The 22,136-nt window shown below is 36.0% G+C and overlaps 2 protein-coding genes and 1 long non-coding RNA gene across 5 annotated transcripts in view; 1 reads left to right on the top strand and 2 right to left on the bottom strand.

Moving 5' to 3' along the window:
* Nucleotides 1–9,303, bottom strand: part of LOC580842 (titin homolog) — a 110,025-nt gene extending 100,722 nt beyond the window's left edge. For all 3 annotated transcript variants that reach the window (XM_031000128.1, XM_031000129.1, XM_031000130.1), the window contains exon 1: nt 9,255–9,303. The gene's annotated coding sequence lies outside the window, so the exon portion shown is untranslated. The remainder of the gene's footprint in view (nt 1–9,254) is intronic.
* Nucleotides 131–1,972, top strand: LOC115929954. Its single transcript, XR_004066761.1, has 3 exons — nt 131–454; nt 1,461–1,548; nt 1,840–1,972. It is a non-coding gene; the product is annotated as an uncharacterized LOC115929954 (long non-coding RNA).
* Nucleotides 9,304–13,794: 4,491 nt separating the features above from the next.
* Nucleotides 13,795–22,127, bottom strand: LOC100889892. The gene is made up of 7 exons (XM_030972050.1): nt 22,006–22,127; nt 20,705–20,940; nt 19,917–20,005; nt 19,071–19,369; nt 17,783–17,857; nt 16,224–16,298; nt 13,795–15,695 (listed from the first exon to the last, which is right to left on the bottom strand). The coding sequence occupies exons 1-7, from the start codon at nt 22,018–22,020 to the stop codon at nt 14,784–14,786; spliced, it is 1,701 nt and encodes a 566-aa protein (XP_030827910.1). The 5' UTR covers nt 22,021–22,127; the 3' UTR covers nt 13,795–14,783.
* Nucleotides 22,128–22,136: the final 9 nt, after the last annotated feature.

Here is a 22,136-nt window from a genome sequence, read left to right as displayed (position 1 = left end):
CATTGTTGTACTTTTTATGCAAGTACACTAATGCTTAGCACTGTTCTTGCCCATAGTCCTTGATGGCAAATTACATATATCTTAAATCATGCACTACAGTGTGAGATACTATTCTGCAAAGGGTAAGGAATTCGTCACCCGTTTCACGAACCGTCCTCTCTGGCCAAATTCGGCATTTTTTTCAATTTTTATTTTTTTGCATTTTTTTCATGTACTAATAAATACCTACATTTTGTGAAAATTTCAGAGTCTAACATTGCGCGGTTACGTAATAACGACGTCATCGTAAAGCGTCCTCTTGCAATAAATTGGATATTTCTGTACCACGAACCGTCCTCTCTCGCGCTCGCGCGCTCAGGACACTTCGTGGTGAAGAATTTGACGTAAATTGATCCGTCTGCTGCACCACGAAGCGGCCGCTTCCCTGGAAAGTTTGCCCGGATCCAATTATTTCGTAAGTATATGCTCTAAGATCTATTTTCTAAAACATAAAATATTTTCAAAAAACAATAAGAGATTCTTCCTTCGGTTATAGCAATTATATTTTTCTAAAAAGTTCATTTTATCATTAAATTCTCACGAAAAATTATGTTACAGTCCCGCCTATTCAGTTTTTGGTTGGACCTAACACGAAATCCTGTCTGACTGTTGATAATAAGAACTAACTTCAGATCTACTGAAGATATCTGCTTTCTAAGATTATTTAATGAATACTGTCTGTAGATTAGATAAACACAGGAAAAACTAGAACAAGAGCAATTCAACACTAGTAATTTAGGTCTAACTCTAGATCTAGACCTAGGATCTACTTTGTCTTTATCTTACAATACTATTACTAACGACGACGATTTAGGCCTAGACCAGATCTATTTCTGATCAAAGAAAGACACAAATTAGACCTAGATGTAACTTAGTCTTAGTGTAGATCTAGACTAGAGTCTAGCTAGACCATAGTCTGACTAGACCTAGGTCTAGTCCTAACTTTTTTTAGTATTATTAAGATGTATAATGTTACTAACTAACCTATCTTATAGATTTTATCTAGATCTAACATTTGGACTAGATAGTTAAGGTTTTACCTAGGAGCTCCACCATTAGCAGATCTTAAGTCATTTGTGCCCTGCCCATTTCGGGGACCAAAACTGAAAGTTCTATTTTATATGTAATCTAATCAAGATAGTTACAATTAATGTACTGAACAATAGTTGGACTTCATCTAGATTAACCATTTTTTCATTACAAAAAAAATGTCTTATTCAGTCCCCAAAATTGGCAGGGACCAGGGTATTCATGTTCATGTTCTTGTTGACATTTTTATTTATGTACTTGAATGCATGGTGTAGTAAAATTATTGTAACTTTAATCTCTACCTATGTGTCAAATCATTGTGAAACCGATTTGTATATCATTGACTTTTATAATATTTTGTCTCATTTTTTTTCTTGTTTTTATTATCGCAGATGTGGCTGTGCAACTTAGAGAAGGAGATATCTAAAACAAAGCAGGTATGCCAAGACCAAAGAAGAGCAAAGGGAAAAGTGGATCAAGGTAAGAATTCTTATGTTTACCAGAATAAATATTTATAAATAATGAAATGGTGTTAAAAACAATATATAGGTGATGTCTTTGACTTTATAATTTCAAGTGTTGGGCCAATATTAATGCAGAATAATAATTTCTTCATGAATTATAAAAAATAAGGCTATATTTTCTTTACCAGTTCATCTCTCATGGAACAGCTTAATATGTATGTTTATTACCGAATACATACCGGTATGCAAAATTGTTATGAAAATAAGGTTGTTGAAATCTCTCTTTCTTTTTTTTATTCCTTTTTAGACCGGATAAAGGCTATGATGTTTTGGTGCAATGGCATTTGAATGGTGCAAACAACATTGTTCATTCACCACTCCTTCAGTGGACAGGGAAGATGACAAAAGGGAAAGAGGTGATCATGGACTATGAAGGGACTCTGTGGTAAGGAATCGTTCTCGATTCAGAATATCTTGAAGATTCAGAATCGTCTGATGAGGAATTTGACATCCCCCTGGCACGACTTTCTGACAAATATGCAGGTATTACTCTCCTTTTCCTCTTTTTCCCAATTTGATATCATCTGAGTGTTAACCAGTTCTTGGGAGTATGAGAGTCTCGTCAAGAAAATGTTTACAATAATGAACTTGTGCATGAAAAAATGAACATATTTACAATAATGAATATGTATATACAAAAGAACGTAATTACAATTATGAATAAGAATGTTTGCATTATGAAAGTACAAGAATTACAACAACAACAATCTAGACCAACTTTCCTACAAGATCTTAATGAGGAAAGACCGAAGCGCATGTTCAATATTATAAATGGATTCTTCTACATTTGTAAGATCTTTTTTTAGGGGGGAGGGGTGGGTGCAGGTTTGGGATGAGTCTTCTATTTGGGGGGGGGGGGGAGGCATTGGAACTAGTGTGTATATTTCACTATTGTAGTCTTATTCATTTTTTTTTTTTTGGGGGGGGGGCATCTTCTTCGGAGAGTTTAAAACTAGTGTTTATATTCAATTTTTGTAATCCTACCCCAGAAGCAAAACTTGGTCCTCTACCCGTATCATCGCCATCACTTCCTGAAGATTCAACAGGATGTGGATCTGGATTGCCTGAACCAATATCCATCGCAAGTGACCAGATAACACAGTCTGATGAGGAATTTGACATCCCCCTGGCACGACTTTCTGACAAATATGCAGGTATTACACTCCTTTTCCCAATTTGATAGATAAGATAAGATAAGATTTTATTAAACTCTATCGAACCCCGATCGGGAGTATGAGAGTCTCAACAAGAACATATTGACAATAATGAATTTGTGCATGAAAAAATGAACATATTTACAATAATGAATATGCATATACAAATGAACTTAATTACAATTATGAATAAGAATGTTTGCATTATGAAAGTACAAGAATATAACAACAACAACAATCTAGACCAACTTTCCTACAAGATCTTAATGAGGAAAGACCGAAGCGCATGTTCAATATTATAAATGGATTCTTCTACATTTGTAAGATCTTTTTTTAGGGGGGAGGGGTGGGTGCAGGTTTGGGATGAGTCTTCTATTTGGGGGGGGGAGGCATTGGAACTAGTGTGTATATTTCACTATTGTAGTCTTATTCATTTTTTTTGGGGGGGAGGGGCATCTTCTTCGGAGAGTTTAAAACTAGTGTTTATATTCAATTTTTGTAATCCTACCCCAGAAGCAAAACTTGGTCCTCTACCCGTATCATCGCCATCACTTCCTGAAGATTCAACAGGATGTGGATCTGGATTGCCTGAACCAATATCCATCGCAAGTGACCAGATAACACAGTCTGACAGCCATGCAGGTAAAAATATCTTCCAATAATAGTTCATGACTATTCATAATAACATAAAGAAATCAGAGGACTGTCCACAGTACAAGGAAATTATACTGATGATAATAACTAAAGTGAAATTATATTGATACAGTTAGAATGGACAAAAAGCACACTTCATTTTATTGATTGTGTACGTGTTCTGAATATAAAAGGGATTTTCTATTCATTTATTCAATATCCTGATCAATTATTATCACACTTATTGTTTCTGTTGTGCTCAATATAACTTTACCTGTGTCCCGAAAATTATGTCATTACATTCACTATCATTGTTTTCCCTTTGTCTTTTTATCTTCTCCAGATTCTCCGCTCCATCCAAACATGCAGTGTGGTCAGAGAAATCCTGAAACATGTGACAATTTCATGTGTACTGATGAAGTTTGGGCAGCGTGTCCAGAGTGCTTGTGTTTCTTATGCTTCCTTCATTTTAACTTACGTGATGATTGCCTTTGTCATAATCTTGCATTCAATCTCAGTGAAATTCCACTTGACATCAGTTCAAGTGCATCACAGTACCAAGGGCTCACCAACGAAGAAGAAAGGAACAATGAAGACGAGGTTATGCCGTTAATGGAATCAAGAAGAGGAAACTTTGAAAACCAAGCCTCATTGGATACAGAGTTGAAGAGAACGGAGATCAGGTACTGATGGCGACTCTGGAATCAAAACAATCCGATGCGACCGACTCATTAGATATTCCAGAGCATCTTGAAGAAGCTAGCCTTCCCCAGGAATCAGCTGATAATAGTCAACTGTCTCCTGAATCATTTCAAGTAGATGGGGAAAGAGCATTGGAAGTGCCAGAGCAGCCAAAGACGGTGAAGAGTAGAAATCAATTAGTCAAAGAACGGAGAAATGCTGGTTACAGCTATGAGAGTGAAAAGAGTAAGGAACTAAAAGCGGCGAGGAGATTTGCTAGCTACGAAACCTCATGTGAAAAGTGTCATTTCAGAGGACTTAGTTGCAACACATTTAGTTGCAACACTCGTGAAGCTATTAGATCAGCTTTTTATGACCTTGCTGATCTGACAAAGCAGAGAGAATGGATTGGACGGCACACCGAACAGATTCAAGAAAAGAAGTCAAGAAAGATCAGAAAATGTGCGTATTTCCTGCCCAATGCAGGTGATCCATGCATTAAAGTTCGTGTATGCAAAGCGATGTTCGTGGGAACATTAGGTATATCAGAGAGGCAAGTGAAGACCGTGCTTGGAAAGAAGAGACCATACGGCTGCCTTGAAGGTGAAGGAAGGGGTGGCAGGCAGACGTCTGACAGAGACGCTCTATTACGTGAAGGGGTGAAGCGGCACATTAATCAATTTCCGTGTCAAGAATCTCATTATTGTCGGGCCAACAGTCGATGTGAATACCTTTCAGAAGATCTCAATCCTGAGATCATGTATCGCATGTACAATTCATCTACAGAAGGTACAGAGGAATGTGCTTCTTTATCTCTTTACAGGAAGGTTCTGAAGAAGATGAATATCAAGTTCCATCATCCGAAAAAGGACATGTGCCCCTTGTGCGAAACCTACAGAAGTGGGAATCCCAAAGAGAGGGAAGAAATTGCAGGGGCATACAAAGTTCACATTGCTGAAAAAGAAAAAGTAAGAGAGTTGAAGAGTCTTGCTAAGGAAAGAGCTTCAGTTGACCACACATTTGTCTCTGCAGTTTTCGATCTGGAGCAGGTCATTTACTTGCCGAACTCCCCACAATCTGACATTTTCTACAAACGTAGACTCAGCAACTACAACTTCACGATATATGAACTTGCAAGCAAGGACGGATGGTGCTTTCTTTCACACGAGTGCGAAACAAAAAGAGGATCCTGTGAAATTGCCTCACACGTCCATCGGTACCTTAACAGTCTAGATGAGAGGGGTGTGAAACAAGTAGTGTTCTACTGTGATGGCTGTGTCGGTCAAAATAAGAACTCTATCATCCCAACAATGCTGCAACATTTCATCGGAAAGGCTAAGTCCGTTGAATCGGTCACAGTTAATTACTTCCCTACAAACCACGGACAAAGTGAGGGTGATGCCATGCACAGCGTCATAGAACGAAGCATTAGACGTGTGAAAGAAGTCATGGTACCGACTCAATTGAGCACCATTTGTGCGATGGCTCGTCTTCACCCCCATCCTTATCATGTAGTAGAAGTCCAATCAAGAGATATTGATGATTGGAAGTCTGTTGGTCAACAGAAAGGTATTCTGCGAGTCCGAACCTCTGAGGGTGGACAAACCGTAGACTGGAAGAAATTCATGGCTATGAAGGCCGTGAAAGGTGAAGTGGATTCCGTGTACTTCAAGTATTCTCACACTGATGAAGAATTTGATGTGATCAGGACAAACCAGACACGGAGAGGTGTAGAAGAGGTCACTGAAGTAACACCCGAGCCTCTCTACAGGAATGGCCCACCAAAGCTATCTTTGGGTAAATATCAGGATCTCAAGGCCCTCTGCAGCGGCACTACACCTGCAGTCTGGCACCCACTCCACCAGGCTTTTTATGATAAGCTGCCTCACTACTAAACTATGCTACCCAAATGATATCAGTTAATTAATGCTTTCATATTCTTTGTTTCCATAAAAAGTAATCACTGACCAGTTCATATCTGAAATGTAGAGTTGAATCTGCTAGATTGTGACGAGCTGTGTTTGTCATTATGATAATTTGCGTATTTTCATATGAGCGATTTCAATTTTTGTTGAAAATCAAATCTTAAAAAAAAAAGAACTTGTTTATAAATGATTCACAATTGAGACTAAAAAAATACTTTTGCATGACATCGAAACGAAAATTACTTATTTCATTGGTATGAGATGTATCTAGCACAAGAGATAATATATCAATGACATATTAATTAAATGATTTGTATTGAATGATGCATTCTTTGGGATATTACATTCATAGTTACGAAATTAAGCTGGCTCATTTTATTTATTTATTTTTTTCATCTGTAAATATTGAATTTTTAATATAAGGAATAGACTATAGAGATGAAATTATCAAATGAATTGACGAGAAATAATCAATTCTTTTGAATATTGTGTCAATATGATATTTATTGTACTCAAGACAAGTGATATTTTACCATTTCCATCTGTAAATAATGCAGTTTAAAAACAAAATGTAATACACTGAAATAATTAAATGAATTGACGAGAAATAATCAATTCTTTTGAATATTGTGTCAATATGATATTTATTGTACTCAAGACAAGTGATATTTTAACATTTCCATCTGTAAATAATGCAGTTTAAAAACAAAATGTAATACACTGAAATAATTAAATGAATTTATGAGAAATAATACATTCTTTTCAATATTATATTTCTATGAGATGTATCTGGCTCTTTCAGAACATTGGTATTTCTTATCTGTAAATGATACAGCTTTAAAGAGAAAAAAATTATATGAAGATGAAATGATTTGATAACATGTGTTGAAGATAAATGATGTTTTCTTTGGAATAATACATTCCTATGAGATGTATCTGGCTCATTCCTTTTTTTATCTGTAAATAATGCAGTTTAAATAGAACTCTGAATTTACTACGGATATGAAATAATTACAATAATTAAAAATAAATAATGCATTTGTTAAATGATGTGTTGAAATTTAATATTTATATCCGTCAATAATGCAGTTTAGAAATAACATAATGAAGTAAACTTGGAAATGGAAAATACGAGATGTATCAAGGACTAGAATTTAATGTTTCTATCTGTAAATAGTGTAGTTTAAAAAAAATAACAATGAAGTATACATTGGAAATAGAATAACTACATGAATGGAAGAAAAGTGATACATAATTTTAAATATTTCATTATTGTGATGAATCTGACTAAAGAGATCTTGGTGAAATTTTGATATTTCCATCTGCAAACAATGAAGTTTAACAAGATTCTATGGAAATCAAAATGAATAGAATGTGGAAAAGTTATATATCCTTTTGAATATTCCTAAGACATGTGCATAATTGAATATATTTCATGCAGAGTTGTGAGGAATAGGATTATTAAAATCCTCTAATTTGATGTCCAATATATCACTTTTTCATTAATAGAGACAAAGGTTTTACTTTATACAACTGATATAAAGAGTCAAATCACGAGGACTTCTTGATGACTGGATATGAAGAAACAAAAAAAAAAAAAAATTGAAATAACATTCCATCATTGTCCATTCTTTTTTGTCTCAATGAGATCTAAACAAACATTATGCCAAAATGTCAATGTGTGTGATTTTTTTTTTAAAGGAATTGTAATTCGTCTTGCCTATTTCAGATAACTATGAATGCTCACAGATCATACTTTAATTGAGATTTTCTTAAATATTCATTCGGTTTGTACACATCTTGTTAAGAGCGGACGGTTCGTGGTGAAATGGATTACTGTTGTAACGGAATTCATCTTTTTCACGAACCGTCTTCTCTGTTTATGAGGCAGTACGGACAAAAAATATTTCATCATTTTTGAAGAATTGATATTGAGTGAGAGTAGATGTGTCATTCTTTACTCTCATCATCACCCGGATTATTTCAACATCCCTAAAATGTTTGAAAATGTGAATTAGAAAACCGATGTCTGTAAACAACACTTTCCGATTCTCAGTCACTTCATCTTCCATTCATTTTGTACGGTTTTCAGTTGCGCGTAATAGGAGCGGACGGTTCGTGGTGAAAATAGCAATGCGCATTGTGCATTTCATCTTTTCCACGAACCGTCCGCAGGAGAGCGGCCAGTTCGTGGTAAAGACGCGAGGCGCGATCGCGCACTATATCTGTTCCACGAACCGTCCTCTCTGTTACAATGCTCGCTGTGGCGTAAATAATTAAGTTCAAGAAAATATAAAGATATGGGATGTAACTTTGGGACCTGAACTATCGAATGAAGTCATCGGTTTTTAATTTGCTCTACTTTTAGTTATAATTATTGCCGGTTTAAAAAAAGCTTTTCTTTAAATGCGTTTTCTGCGAAACTAACTTTCGCATCAAAGTGCGCAGAGAGGACGGTTCGTGGTGCAGGCGACGAATTCATTGTAGGCTATTCAGTGTTTAACCCATTTGCGACAACAATGAGAGTCCTGAATTCCATGTTTATATATTTCTGTTTATCTTGAAGTGATTGGGGACATAATAGACTTCAAAATGGGGGTGTTTCTTCAAGTGCCTTGTCAGTGATTTTGACTGACAAATTCGCTCTCAGCTAATCAGATGCAAGGATTTCAGTAAAAAATAACAGTTTGTCTGTAAAAATCACTGACAAGACAATTGATTAAATGCTTTCTAGTTTAAAACATGTCATCTGTTACTAGTGTAGTTCCTTATAGCATATGAAGTTGAAGTCTGTAAATTGGAATAAAAATATCTTGGTGAAATGATTACATGCACTACTTTGTGTTTACATCATGTGTTCAGAGTGTGTGTGTGTGTGTGTGATTGAATGACGGAACAACGAAATTGTTAGCAATTTATACTGCTTTGTAGTTGTTTTCATTGCCCGGAATTCACACTGGTGGTTTAGATTTAGGGTTAAAGGGTCAAGGAACTGACATTGCAAATTGCCTGTAGGTTTACGATCGTTGTAAGATTGCGCAATGACCGAATCTTTTGATGGGCATGAGTGGGAACCAATCACAAGCAAGGTCTGACCAAGGTGAAGTGGGAGGAATAAAAGTTCCCCCTGAATTTAGGGGGAACTTGCCAAGGTGTACTGGACTGTTCTCAGGCTCTGTTTCCGTACGTGCATATTATGGTGTACTAGTAATATGTGAGCGCGCACGGATCAAGTAGAGAACAGTCCAGGCAGTGGACTACGGTCGTTGATGATCCGATCTGCACAAATCTCTATCTCTACTCTATATAGCGTTGGCTCTTGATCTTGCGCTCAAAATTAATACTGCGCGCGAGATATTGCGAGAATTGCACTGACTGTGGAGGTCAGTGGAGAATTGTGGTACGCACGTACCTCGATATCATCAGAGCAGCTGAGAACGAACATGTGTGTTGTATTGTTTTGGTGGCGGGGCGGGGTGGGGGTGATCTTTATTTCATAAAGAGATAGCACTTGTAATTTTAGTCGGTCGGATTGGTAAATCATAAAACATATATATATATATATATATATATATATATATATATATATATAATTATGTATATTTTCTCACTACCATGTTGTATTCTTTTAATCCTTTTTATCTTAATAGAAAAGGAAAACAAATTATAACGATCATCAAGTAAAAATATAATCCATTTTCATCCCTCTATTATATTCCAGAAGAGACATGAAGTATTCAGGGGCGTCGCCAAAGGGGGGGTGTGGGGGGTGCGACCCCGGATATTTATGTCGTCGAGGAAAATTACCCTTTGCGCATACGCAAGTATAGATAATCCACAGGAAAAACAATTTAGCCTTCGGCCCCGGGTTTATAGGGTTAAATTTGTAGATATTGGACATTTAATTTTGTCGGTAATTGGTGGCTAGGTTTGTCGATAATCGTTGGCCTCTACACCCCCCACGGAAAAAGGTCTAGCGACGCCCCTGGCAGTATTGGTTCATTGTCCTCTTTACTGTTACACTATTATTTTTGTTTAAATCCAATTAATGAGAATGATCCTATTTGCTTGGATTTAAATCAATAAAATTTGAATTGAATTGAAATTACTCTCTGTAGTCGAGAAAGATTGGTGTAGCCATAGGGGAAAGGGGGAGGGGGCGGGGGCTTGCTTAATACAGGCTCGATCTGTATTAAATAAAGAGAAAACAAAGCTATAATTTCAGTCGGACGTATCATAGAAAGAGTAAGGAAATGTGATTGGCTTAGGCACCAAGCCGTTGGGGAGGGGGGGGGGGGGCAGGGGGTATTGTCTTTTTTCTTCTCTCTCTCCGTCTATATATTATATCTTATGCTTTATAATGGGGGTATTGTCAATAATTGAGGGGAGAAATATATAACTGTTTATTTTGTTTTCCTTTTTAATAATATTTTTTCCCTTCCCTCTCTCTCTCTTTATATTTCATAGGGGGTTGTCAATAATTGTTGAGGGGTTCAATTTGGAGAAATATACATTTGTTTATTCATTTTCCTTTTTTATAAAATATTTTTGAAATCATGATTGTTTATTCTTCTCTCTTGTTTTTATAATAATGTCTATATTTGGGTTTACATTAGAGAAATATATAATTGTGTTTGATTTTATTTTTTAATTGAATATTTCTTCAATGATTTCTGTCTCTTTCTTTATCGTTTTCTCATAGGGGCATTGTTAAACAATTTTTTTTTCTCTCTCTTGTTTTCTTATGGGGGGAGGGGGCTATTGTTGCCCAAAATGCTTTTTATTTTATTTTCTTCTCTATCTCTCTCTCTTTTTTCTCATATTTTGTCTGTTTTTATTTATTATAGGGGGTTAATTATTGTCAATGCCTCCATGGTTGTTCTTTTTTCTTACCTTTATTTTTGTAAATGCCTTGTACGCAGGGTTGAATTATTGCATAATTTTTTTTATTTTTTAGAAGGATTAAAGGCAAAAATATATATTTGTTTACTTGGCTTTCCTTTTGATAATTTAACGAAAAAAATTATGACCTACTTTTTTTGTTTTAACTTGATAAAATATTTTGGGGGTAATTTTAATGGTTGAGAATGAGAATGGGTACTAATAATTGATTAATACATCTTTATTTTATTTAGGGAAACAGTTCCTCCCTTTTCCCCTTCTATATTTTTTTTTTGTGGGGGAGGGGATGGTTGTGATTGCGAAAAATAAACTTTTAGTTTCGTTTTCTTTTTTGATAAAAGAAACACCGTAAAATTTGTTTCTTGAAAGGGGTAGGGTTTACGAATCAGTGAGTTTAAAAGATATTTATTTTCCTTTTATTTGGTGGGTGTAGAGATGATTAAATCTTCTTATATAAATTATGCTCAAATCTTCTTTTTTTAATTCTCAAACAACATAATAAGAGCTACAAATTTAGAGACAAGGTCATAATTGCATATCTCCAATATTTACATGTGAATGTCAAAGGATGATCGTGTCGTACGATAATCACATGAGCTCTGGAATGCTTGAAAGAAGATAAAAACTGTGGCAAACTACGTTTATATCAATCATCACAAAAGGTATTTTATTAACTGAACCATTTTGCCAATACTATAAAAAGTATTAAGGAAAACTGTGCAGTTTACAAGTTGTTTAATTCCGAAACACAACACAATTTTTTACTATGAGATATTATCAGCGTAAAGTTTTTAACTATATAGAACACAGGTAAGAATTGTTTCACTATAATTCTGTTTTATTTCCTTATATTTTTAATCGGATTTCAACACTTTTCTCCACATTATTTCTAAATAAAAGGAAAATGATAGTATTAAGTGCTGCATTTCTATTTGCATAATCTTGATACTGTGACCATACTTTCCAATTGCTGGACAAACTTGCATTTATCTCATGGTGGATTGTTGCATTTACCTGTTTTTCATAAAATCTCTGCTCTAATTATTCAATTTTTGTTATCTTGCTCATCAACACAATGGAACAAAAATTAAACCAAAGCAAAAGATAAAAGCAAGAAACAATGAAAACCCCCTCAAACAAAACTATGAGAGTGAATAAAATAAAATAATATTTCTTTCTGAGATGTAAATAACATAAAGCTAGTGAACATTGTTAAACAGACATATATTATACAGTGTGTCCCAGAAAAAACAAAACCAAGATTATCGATGTTTTATCATAACTTAATCACACTTAAAATTAATAACTGACACATATTTGTAAAGATTAGATCCTCCTCTTTCATTGGATGCAACTCATATGATGCATATTTCACATATGAATTTAAAAACAATTTGAAGAGAGGGTACCAAAAAGTCTTTTGGGGGGGTGATATCTGAATTCCAAAGAGAAAATCAGATTTCCAGAAAGTTCATTTTCTGTCCTTTCATATGACACCTCAATCAGGAAAAATGAGCCAGACATAACAAAGTTATGTTTGTTTAAAGAGAAGGTTGAGTTCTGGGAAGAGGTGAAAAATAATTTGTGAGCGTTATCATTCTTATTATGCGAGTGTGGAACAACATCAGATAAGACATGTTCTCTGAAAAGCATAGCTCTTCAAATGCCTTCATATTCTAAATATGTCATGTAACATCATAAAACTTGGGGGTGGGATTTTTACGCCACGTGTTCGTGTAGTCCCGTATACATCTTTCTGTGTACAGTGTTTGTAAATTTACCAAGACTTGGGCACATTTCTTATCATTTTGATGATTCCAGAACCTTGCAGTACACACCAATTCTTATATGCTAGATGATCAACCTTTTCTGGTCGATTCCACACCGTTTCTTTCACAATGCAATCGCATGACCAGAACTCAACTTCATCTTTAAAGTAATGCTTGTCGTAGCAACAAACAGAGTTGACAAAAGACTTAACTCTGTTTCGCTGACAATCAGCCATGCACTAAGAGGACGAAAGACTTGATGCGTGGCTGATCGTCAACGAAACAGATTTTGCAAGGAAATTGCAAAATATGCAAATTATGCAAGGTAACTCGCTTACTTTCTAGACTTCACTGTCAGACATTATTGAGTGACTGACTGACATCTTTTTTCTTTGGTAATAACATACATCAAAATAAACTGTAACAGGTACATACATGTAAGCATTTGTCTACATCAATAACCCACTACTTGTAATGGCCAAAATTAAACTGATTGAATCTTCATGCAGCACCAAAACGTACAACCATTCGGTAAAAGGGTCTGAAAATCAGACTATTACTTAAGAGATTGCAATCACTTAAGTCAATTTGACAACTAATTGTTGTTATTTTTCAACTAAAAGCCCTTTCGTTTTGAAGGACGTTCTAAATTAGTTTTGTCTTTCAAATGCCGTAGGAATTTAGCCTTTCATTCTTTGGTCCGCAAATTGGATATAGTACCTTTAAGGATTCGTACAGTAGATGGAATAATGATAATAATAATATAATGCTTTTATATAGCGCTTAATACATTGATGATGTCTCTTAAGCACTTTAGAGATATATCATTACCTCGGTCATCGGATTCAGTCTTGCCCGCACACAGTGTATGCAAATTTCTCCACTCCCTGGGATTCCAGCCAGGCGTCATTTAAGTGTACACTTGCTCATCTAACAACATTAACTTTCGCATCCTACCGGGTACGTGTTTAACACCTGGATGGAGAGTGGCAAATGTAGATTTACCTCTTGCCAAAGGAAATTTGTGCCACGTCGGGACTCAAACCCTGTACCTTGTGATCTGCAGTCGGATGACTTATCCACTAGACCACAACACCTACATGTATACATGTAATAAGTAACACCTCACATGAAAATCTACAATGTTACCAGTTCACTTTATTGTCTTTTTCTGTCTGTTTTGGTTTATTACACTATATTTCCTCAGGCACTGAGTGGTTTGACTGTGAAGTGGATTTTCAAATAACCCCCGAGTATTTCATGTGGAAGGAGAAGGAGGCCAAACTATACAAAGGGTTCATTGAGGTCGTAAATAGAGAGAAAGGATGGGGCATCGCCGAATACTGCTACCAGTGGGTATCAAATGCAAATTTCACCCCTATTCTTATAAATGCGTTTGTGATTTATATGATATTTTCTTTTGTACTTGTATACAAGGAAGCTAAGTTTTACTTCGCTGTGACTTGCCTGCAAAAAAAAATCAAATCTGAACATAACTCCCTTCTCAATGGAACTGTATTTTCTACAAGCAGAGGTGAACGTTGCAATATTATTATTGTATTCTTTTTTTCTATATTGGCCAAATGAATAATAATAATAACAATAAGCACTTAACTGAAAAACTATTTTATTTTGATTAATTTTATTTTCTTTAAACTATGTACTTGAATATCAGGAAGCTAAGTTTCACCTCACTTTGATTGAAGAAATTGCCTTAAAAAATACATCAAATCTGGACATCACTTCTTTCCAAATCTTATTTATTATCTGAAAGGGACGGAAATTGATGTAAAAAAAGTGTTTCTAAGGCCAAATAGATGAATACAATGCTAATTGTACAATTACAAAATAGTCTAAAAGTATGAGTGAAAACAGAGCATTATAAACCATAAAAATGAAGGAAACCTGAACTGATTGATTTGTAAATTCTCCTTACTACATTAAAATAATTAAAAAAAACTTCACATGAATGTAAACTGCACAAAGCAATGTACTTGCTGTATACCATTCAAAAGCGCTTCCTAATTTCGAGGAAAATCCATGGGTAATACTTGTGTTCGTTGATTGATACATGTAGGCACATTTTATCATGTCTAAAAAGAGCAGCTAGGCCAGGTTCGTTAGGAGCTACACAGGATACAGGTGCGCAATCTGCAGCCACAGCTGGTAGAATGCCGAGTCGCCAAAGCGCTGGAACCACATGAACTCCTTGAGGTAGTCTCCGAACGAGTTGCGTTTGGTTGATCTATGTGACGCTTTAAACTTAGCCTTTGCCCGGGCCCACATAGTGCACACCCCCTTCGCAGGATCCATGAAATGCACCGTGTGGTTCACAGTCCTGTGTATGTCTCCCAGGCCTGGCTGGTTCCCAAGATGGGCATATGCACCCCGCAGGTCAGTCCATATTACTGAGCCTGGGGCTACCCAATGCTCAATGATAGGAAGAAGTGTGGCAGCATCACGGCTTGGAACCTCCACCATGAAGCCTATCTTTCGTGCTTGCTCGTATCCGCCGAGCACCCATCTTTGTTGCCTCTGGCGTCCTACGCTTTTCTTGCGCTGTGTAAACATTGATTCATAGACCTCGACCACCTTGCCCGGTCCGCCAATCTGCTCGTGTTGGTTGGCAAAGTACTGGACGCAAACGTCCCTGAGGAAATGTTTCCAGTCGACGACCACACTTGACGATGTGCAGATGTCTCGCATGATGCTTTGCTGCGTAGGCCCCTGTGCCCTCCTTCCGCTGGAAGCCCAGATGTGTGACAACCCTATAATCTGCCAGAGCTCAAGGTGTGAAGATTCAAAAAAGCTTCCCTTTCGTAAGTTTACAATTTTTCGACACTTGGTGTTCCTGCATCGCCATACCACTTTGTCAATGCATCTTTCCCGCCTCGCCTCCTTGCATCTGTCGTCACAGTTGGGACAAGTCATTTGAGTTGACAACAAGCCATGCTCCCTGCACCAGGCAATGGTAGCATCCCGTCTCGGGGTTTGGTCGGGGAATGTGAAGAACATGCTTCCGAGTTCAAAAATGTTGGGCTGAAATGGAAGAGAACCACACATTGCATAAAGAACAAATAATTCTCCATACCAAGATAAAAGAGGGAAAAATAAAGGGGAACAAATAGACATTGGTCTTTTTATAATCAAGTATATCTGCATGATCTGTTTGATCTAACATCGAATGAATATCAATTCCTGTTACCGCTGTTGTATCACAAGTGGTAACGATGACATAGAAAAAATTATTTTCACAAATAATCAAACGACAATACAAAGACAGGAAATTTACAAGTCACGTTATTGTTTACAAAGACAAATCGAACTACTTATACTACTATTTGTAGTACACTTTACAAGGCAGTTACAAGATAAGTCATAACAAGAGCACGAAACCTGCCATCAAAAGAGAGACAATGGGTAAACACTCTAAAATAAAAAGCAATATTATCATTCATCATCATTTAGTCTCTTATTACTTTGATTCAGTAAAAAAAAAATACTATGCATTCGCTCGGAATGGATGGTCATAATGCAAACACATTATTACCATCTTTACCAACTTACGCTTGCTCTTTTGAGACACTGCTTGAAGCGGCACTTCTGTCTCATTTTGATTGGTCCTCCCAATTTCTTCATGTCCTGTTCAGAGTTAAAACATGCACTGGATATTTACATAGTACGAGCCAAAGTCTGATTTGGGTGATAATTTTTTTTTGGACAGAATACCAGTCTGGAACAACATTGGGCTGAAATGGAAGAGAACCACACACTGAGTGATTTCAAGTTGGGTATTTAGGGCTGGTGTTAGTGTTTAATAAACACTGACATCAGTCCTAAACATCAAAATGGAAATCAGCTGGTGTTAAGGCTTTGACCTCTGAATATCATCAATTTCCGGTAGCTAGTGTTATCGATTTTGCAAAATTGTCATCTGCTGAACCGATTTTGTAGCTGGTGTTAATATTTTATGTACAAATGTCCTATTCACTAACACTAGCCTCTAGGGATTACTGTAAGCAAATATTGATTTCCAGTTCGGTGTTAGTGTTGTACCCGCACAATTGTCTGACGATCAAATAAAAATATGTGAAACAGGTCCTTTACTATGTGATTCATACATTCTTTTGCGTAAAAATTAGTTATTAGACCAGAAAAATAAGTGTAAATTTATTCTGTGCTTTTTACGATATCTTTAGTAATTGATGTAGATTTAAATCATCGTCGTGAAATCAAGTCTGTGTGGCGATGTCACAGTGCCAGGGCTAGGGGCGTTGTTAAGCTATTGATATTGATATCGGTATCGGGCTCTTAATTTCATCAGCAAATTTTTAGCTCGATTTAACAGCTCTTGACTGCTCTAAACACTAACACTAACACCCAACTTGAAATCATTCATTGTATGAAGAACTAATAATCCTCCATACCAAGATAAAAGGGGGAAAATAAAAGAGTGCAAATAATCCTCCATACCAAGATAAAAGGGGGAAAAATAAAAGAGTGCAAATAGACGTTGATCTTTTAATAATCAAGTATATCTCCATGATCTGTTTGATCTAACATCGAAAGAATATCAATTCCTGTAACTGCTATATAGTCAAACCTGCTTTAGTGACCACCTGTCTACAAAGACCACATTTTTTGTTCCCCTTGAAAATGGTTATTCATTGAAACATGAACTAAAGGAACCTGTACATAAACACCACCTGCCTATGAAGACCCTTTTTCTTGTCTTCCTTGGGTGGTTTTTATAGACAGGTTTTACTGTATTGTATCAAAAGTGGTAACGATAACATGGAAATATCCAATTTCACAAATAATCAAAAGACTAGTTTTAACGTTAACAAATGAATACAATACAAAGACAGAAAACTTACAAGTCACATTAGGTGTTTAAAAAGACAAATCGAACTACTTATATTTCTGTTTGTGGTTCATTTTACATGCAGTTAAAAGATACCGGTAAGTCATAACTAGAACATGAAACCTGTCATCCTAATTTTAATTTAAATCTTGATACGTTATCTTTTGTCTGTTTTTCCTTACTTTTCTTTTCAACAAAAAAAAATTGCCACTTATTTTACATCACTATAACAATATATATTGCCGATAAGAAAAAGTCTTACCATGCAAAAGACACACTGTCCACAATCGTCATTCCTTTTGCAAGCCTCGCATTCACCACACCTTCTGTTGGCTCGCTGAAGAAATGAAGAAAGTAAAGCAAGATAATAATGATCTTATTGTCATTTTATTTCATGGTGGGCATGGAAAATTAGAACAAGAGATAAACTGACTCAAAGAAACACAAATAATCATGCCATAAATTGAACTAGATGGATGTTCGACTGCACGCAGTCGAAAATGATGCCTCCACCATAGAGCGATTTTACAAACCAAAACAGAAGCAATCCATTATCAGGTTCTCAAAATATCGTGATTACTAGCTATTGTTCATACACATGTATGACCCTTTGAACTTTGACCTCATGACCCTAAAAACTTATCAGTCCATTGGCTCTGCAAGATACATACATGTCCCGAGTTTCATAGTAATCCATCCGTTAGTATTGACAATGCGTTCAAAAGCTATTTTTGCATACATAATGAGCCCCATGACCTTTGACCTCATGACCCCAAAATCTAATCAGTTCATTGGCTCTGCAAGATACATATATAACCCAAGTTTGGCGGTAATCCATCAAACGGTTCTTAAAGATAACGTGATCACAAGAACGGGATGTACAGACGTACGTACAACCAGAAAACATAATGCCTCTGGCTACTTTGTAGCGGAGGCATAACAAGTAATGATAATATTGTATATTTATAACTTCCGGTTGACAAAGTTGCCAAAAAGACTTGTTTCAAATCTTAATTAGCCTTTTTTTAAAACAGCTCTCCTATCATGCATGTTGTTACCAATTCCTGGGTACTCTGGAATGATAAATCCTTCACTAAAGCATTCCTTTTTTTATCATAGCAAATGAAGAAGTAGGAACATTGCAGTATAAGAGATCTTATCCAAAGGCTCGTTCACACATGTATAATGGAATAATGCACTTTACATTTTGGTATATTTTATATCATACTGGTAGTAAGTGTGTGTTTCATTCATCACCATTTACCAGTCATTTTCACATCAAAAATTAGTTATTAAAAAGCCAGGCACAGGGTATTGAAAAAAACATGACTGACTCAGGGGAAAAAATACTTTGGGGCTCGAGTCAAATTCGCCCCAGAAATGCCCAAAAGAGCCCCCGAAAGTCATAAAAGAGCCCAAAAAATTGGCATAGAATTCAATGCAAAACAAATTAAATCGTGTTATTTTCATGCAAGCAAGCTTGAAAAGAAGCCCCTGAAATTGTTCAAATATTTTTTTTCCCTGGACTGACTGATACACCATCATCTTACCTGTGCTGCCTTAGTGAGTTTCAGAGCATGTGTTGCAGGTGAGTAATCTCCTGATGCATCGGCCTCTGAAGCCCCCGTTTTCTCCCCACTCCCAATACCCTTCTTCTCCTTCGTCTTCATCATCTTCAGCTTCTTAGACCTCATCTTCTTTACCCCCTCCTTCTTCATTTTCATCTTCTTCTCTTTCAAAAACTGTTTCCTTGTCTTTGTGATCTTCTTCTCACTTGGCTTGTCCAATTTTGTCTTTTCTTTCTTCTCCTTCCTTTCCTTGTTGATAACTGACAGACTAGGTGTTTTTTCTAAAAAAGAAAAAAAAAATGCAATTAAAAAAAAATCATGAGTACAATCACTTCTCTACATTAATGGTATGATGATTACTATAAATATGAATAGTATGAGTATTAGCAAACATTTCTTATCCACACCAACATTTCAAACACAATGAAATACATAAGAATTGTAACAGAAAATACATAACATGCCACTTGATGCAATATGTATAACAGGGCATTGTAAATATATGATAAATTCTACGGAGTATGTTTCTTTAAAGCAGGATTGGTTGCTGCTTTTTTGTAAGCAATCTCAAACTGTTGCCCTCCCTATATATAATTTCTTAGTTTAGCCCATACAATATTTAGGTTGTACATACAGAGTTGATGACACATTTAAAACCATGAAACCTAAATACGAACACATCACATCAGCCAGTGACTTATCATGGAAACGGCTGAAAATCTGAGAGGAGAAATCTATTTTGATTTTGTTTAGCTATCTATACATGGGAATGGTTTACAGGTTAATAGAACAAATATCTTGTTAACAATTCTGGAAGTCTACACACACCTCCACTTGGTGGGCAGGCAGACTTGAGGATGAACTTAGCAGCTGGTTCCTCCACACCAACACATTTTTCTTCACAATGATCACATGCTCTGGGGATAGATATTGGGGGGAAAAGTGTTGCAATTAGAAGGAACAGATGGATTAGATTTCCAATTAAAATGTCTTGCTCTGCTTCATTTACTATGTTAACTATTGTTCTGAATTAGTGTTTATAAAACAACATTCGATCCTCTGTTAATCTGTGCTTAATCATATGTTAAACCTTGTGTATTCACTGTTAATGTCTACATTTTTGTAAATACATTAGTAAATGTTAATCTGTATATGTTACACCAGTGAAAATCAAATATCCAGAAATGGACAATAAATACTAAATTGAATTGAATTGAATTTTAAAAATCTGAAGCATCGAACGCTGCAGTGTCAGTTGAAGCCCGAAAGGATCAACATAGAGATGTATGATCTATTTGAGTTGGATATATGTTGTTCCCTTTTTGTTGTTCTTCTTTAAAACTCCAAAATGATGACAAATAAAAGTTGTAAAAGAAAGTTTCACTTAAAGTGTATCACAGACTCAAAGACCTAGTTTGATGGAATAAGTTGTGAGTTGTTACGTACTGTATCACCTAAGACTTAAAGAACTTTAAGACAATTTCACTGATACTACATTTTCAAAACCAGAAATGGTCATCAATGATCAATAATATGTTACATGTACTAATTACTCCTTCAACTCCTTCCTTTCTGCCTTCAAATGATATATTGTAAAGTAAGAAACATGTTCTTACACAATGACCTGTGAACAGTCTGAGCTCCTGCAGCGGCAGTAAGCCAGAGGCTCTCCATTATCATCCAGGAAGTGTCCCCCTGGTCCACTTTCAATGGCTCGTTTGTCTGTCATGATGACCTTCTCTTTATGTGTGTCCTTATCCTTCTCTGTCTTCTCTACAATAATGTCCTGTCTCTCTGGTAGGTTGGCGAAGCCCATTGAAGAGAATGAACGTCGACTAGAGTCCTCATCATCCTGCAAAGAAAAAGAAAAAGAAATAAAGGTGAATGTCATTATCAACATATTATTGACACATACAATCCTGCTTTATTGACCACCTGTATAGAAAGACGAACGGTACATACATGTACATGTACCTATAAATACAGAATTTGTTTCCCTTAAGACTTGAACTGGAAAAGCAAACTGAAGCATCTATGTGCGTAGATACATGTATATGGTCAAACAAAATCATACACAGGGATAAACTAAACAGGTTAAAAAGTAAAAAAGAAATGAATAACGACTAAAAGTATACGTTATTGGCATCTGTCAGTCATAAATATTTCAACATTTCATCTGCTTCTTTGTGACATCTAAGACTAACAGTAGACCCTATCTACACCATACCAGTTAAGATTAATAACGTAGGAAAAGATATAAATCTTCTCATTCTTTTGTTCATTTTGAAAGGGCTATGCAGCCTATCATGAAGATCTGTAGAAAGATTACCAGTGAGTTGCGAGAACTTCTACTTCTACTTCTACGACGATACTCAGCAGGATCCATATTGAGGATGTAGTCAGTAGACCTAGAGTCTAGTGTAGTGTATTAACCTGCACACTGTAGGGTATGAATCTCCTATACACGGAGCCTGTGGTGTGACGTAATATTACGTATTTACTTTGCCATTGAACTTAAGTTGAACTTAAGTTAAGTAGGCCCTCTCTCACTTAAATTTGAAGCGACTCAGCCAATGAAAGTGCGCAAACTTACTGTACAGCGCTCAATGTGCAAAGTTCTTCGTGAAGTGAGGGTATAATAATGTGCAGGGTATTCTGCAGTTGTTCCGGCACTTATTTTCAATCATATTTGTCTAGAGATCAAGACTAGACTCGAGTCTTCCATTTTCTAAAGATAATCTAAATCTAAAACATAAAACCTACACAGATTCTAGCAGGTGGGCACGTACAAAGGTAAATGGATCACTCGCATGTGCACACAAAAGTAAAAAATGAATGGGGGAAATATTTAAATTGTTCAGAACTTCAGTGAACCTGAGATTATCGACTCTCATGTAAAGTAGCTTTATAAACTTACACTTGTTTCTTCCATTGTCACTGAATCTTCAATTTCCTATTCCCTGTGCTTTCTGTAAGAATGGTCCAAATCGGTGACACTGAAGCTGACGACGGTCGGTCTTATCTGCACAAATCTCGATCTTGCTTCAA

This window comes from Strongylocentrotus purpuratus, unplaced genomic scaffold (genome assembly GCF_000002235.5).
Source record: "Strongylocentrotus purpuratus isolate Spur 01 unplaced genomic scaffold, Spur_5.0 spur5_scaffold_6, whole genome shotgun sequence".
Lineage (NCBI taxonomy): Eukaryota > Metazoa > Echinodermata > Echinoidea > Camarodonta > Strongylocentrotidae > Strongylocentrotus > Strongylocentrotus purpuratus.
The sequence above is the reverse complement of the archived record's forward strand: the minus strand, read 5'-3'. Positions and strand labels throughout refer to the sequence as shown.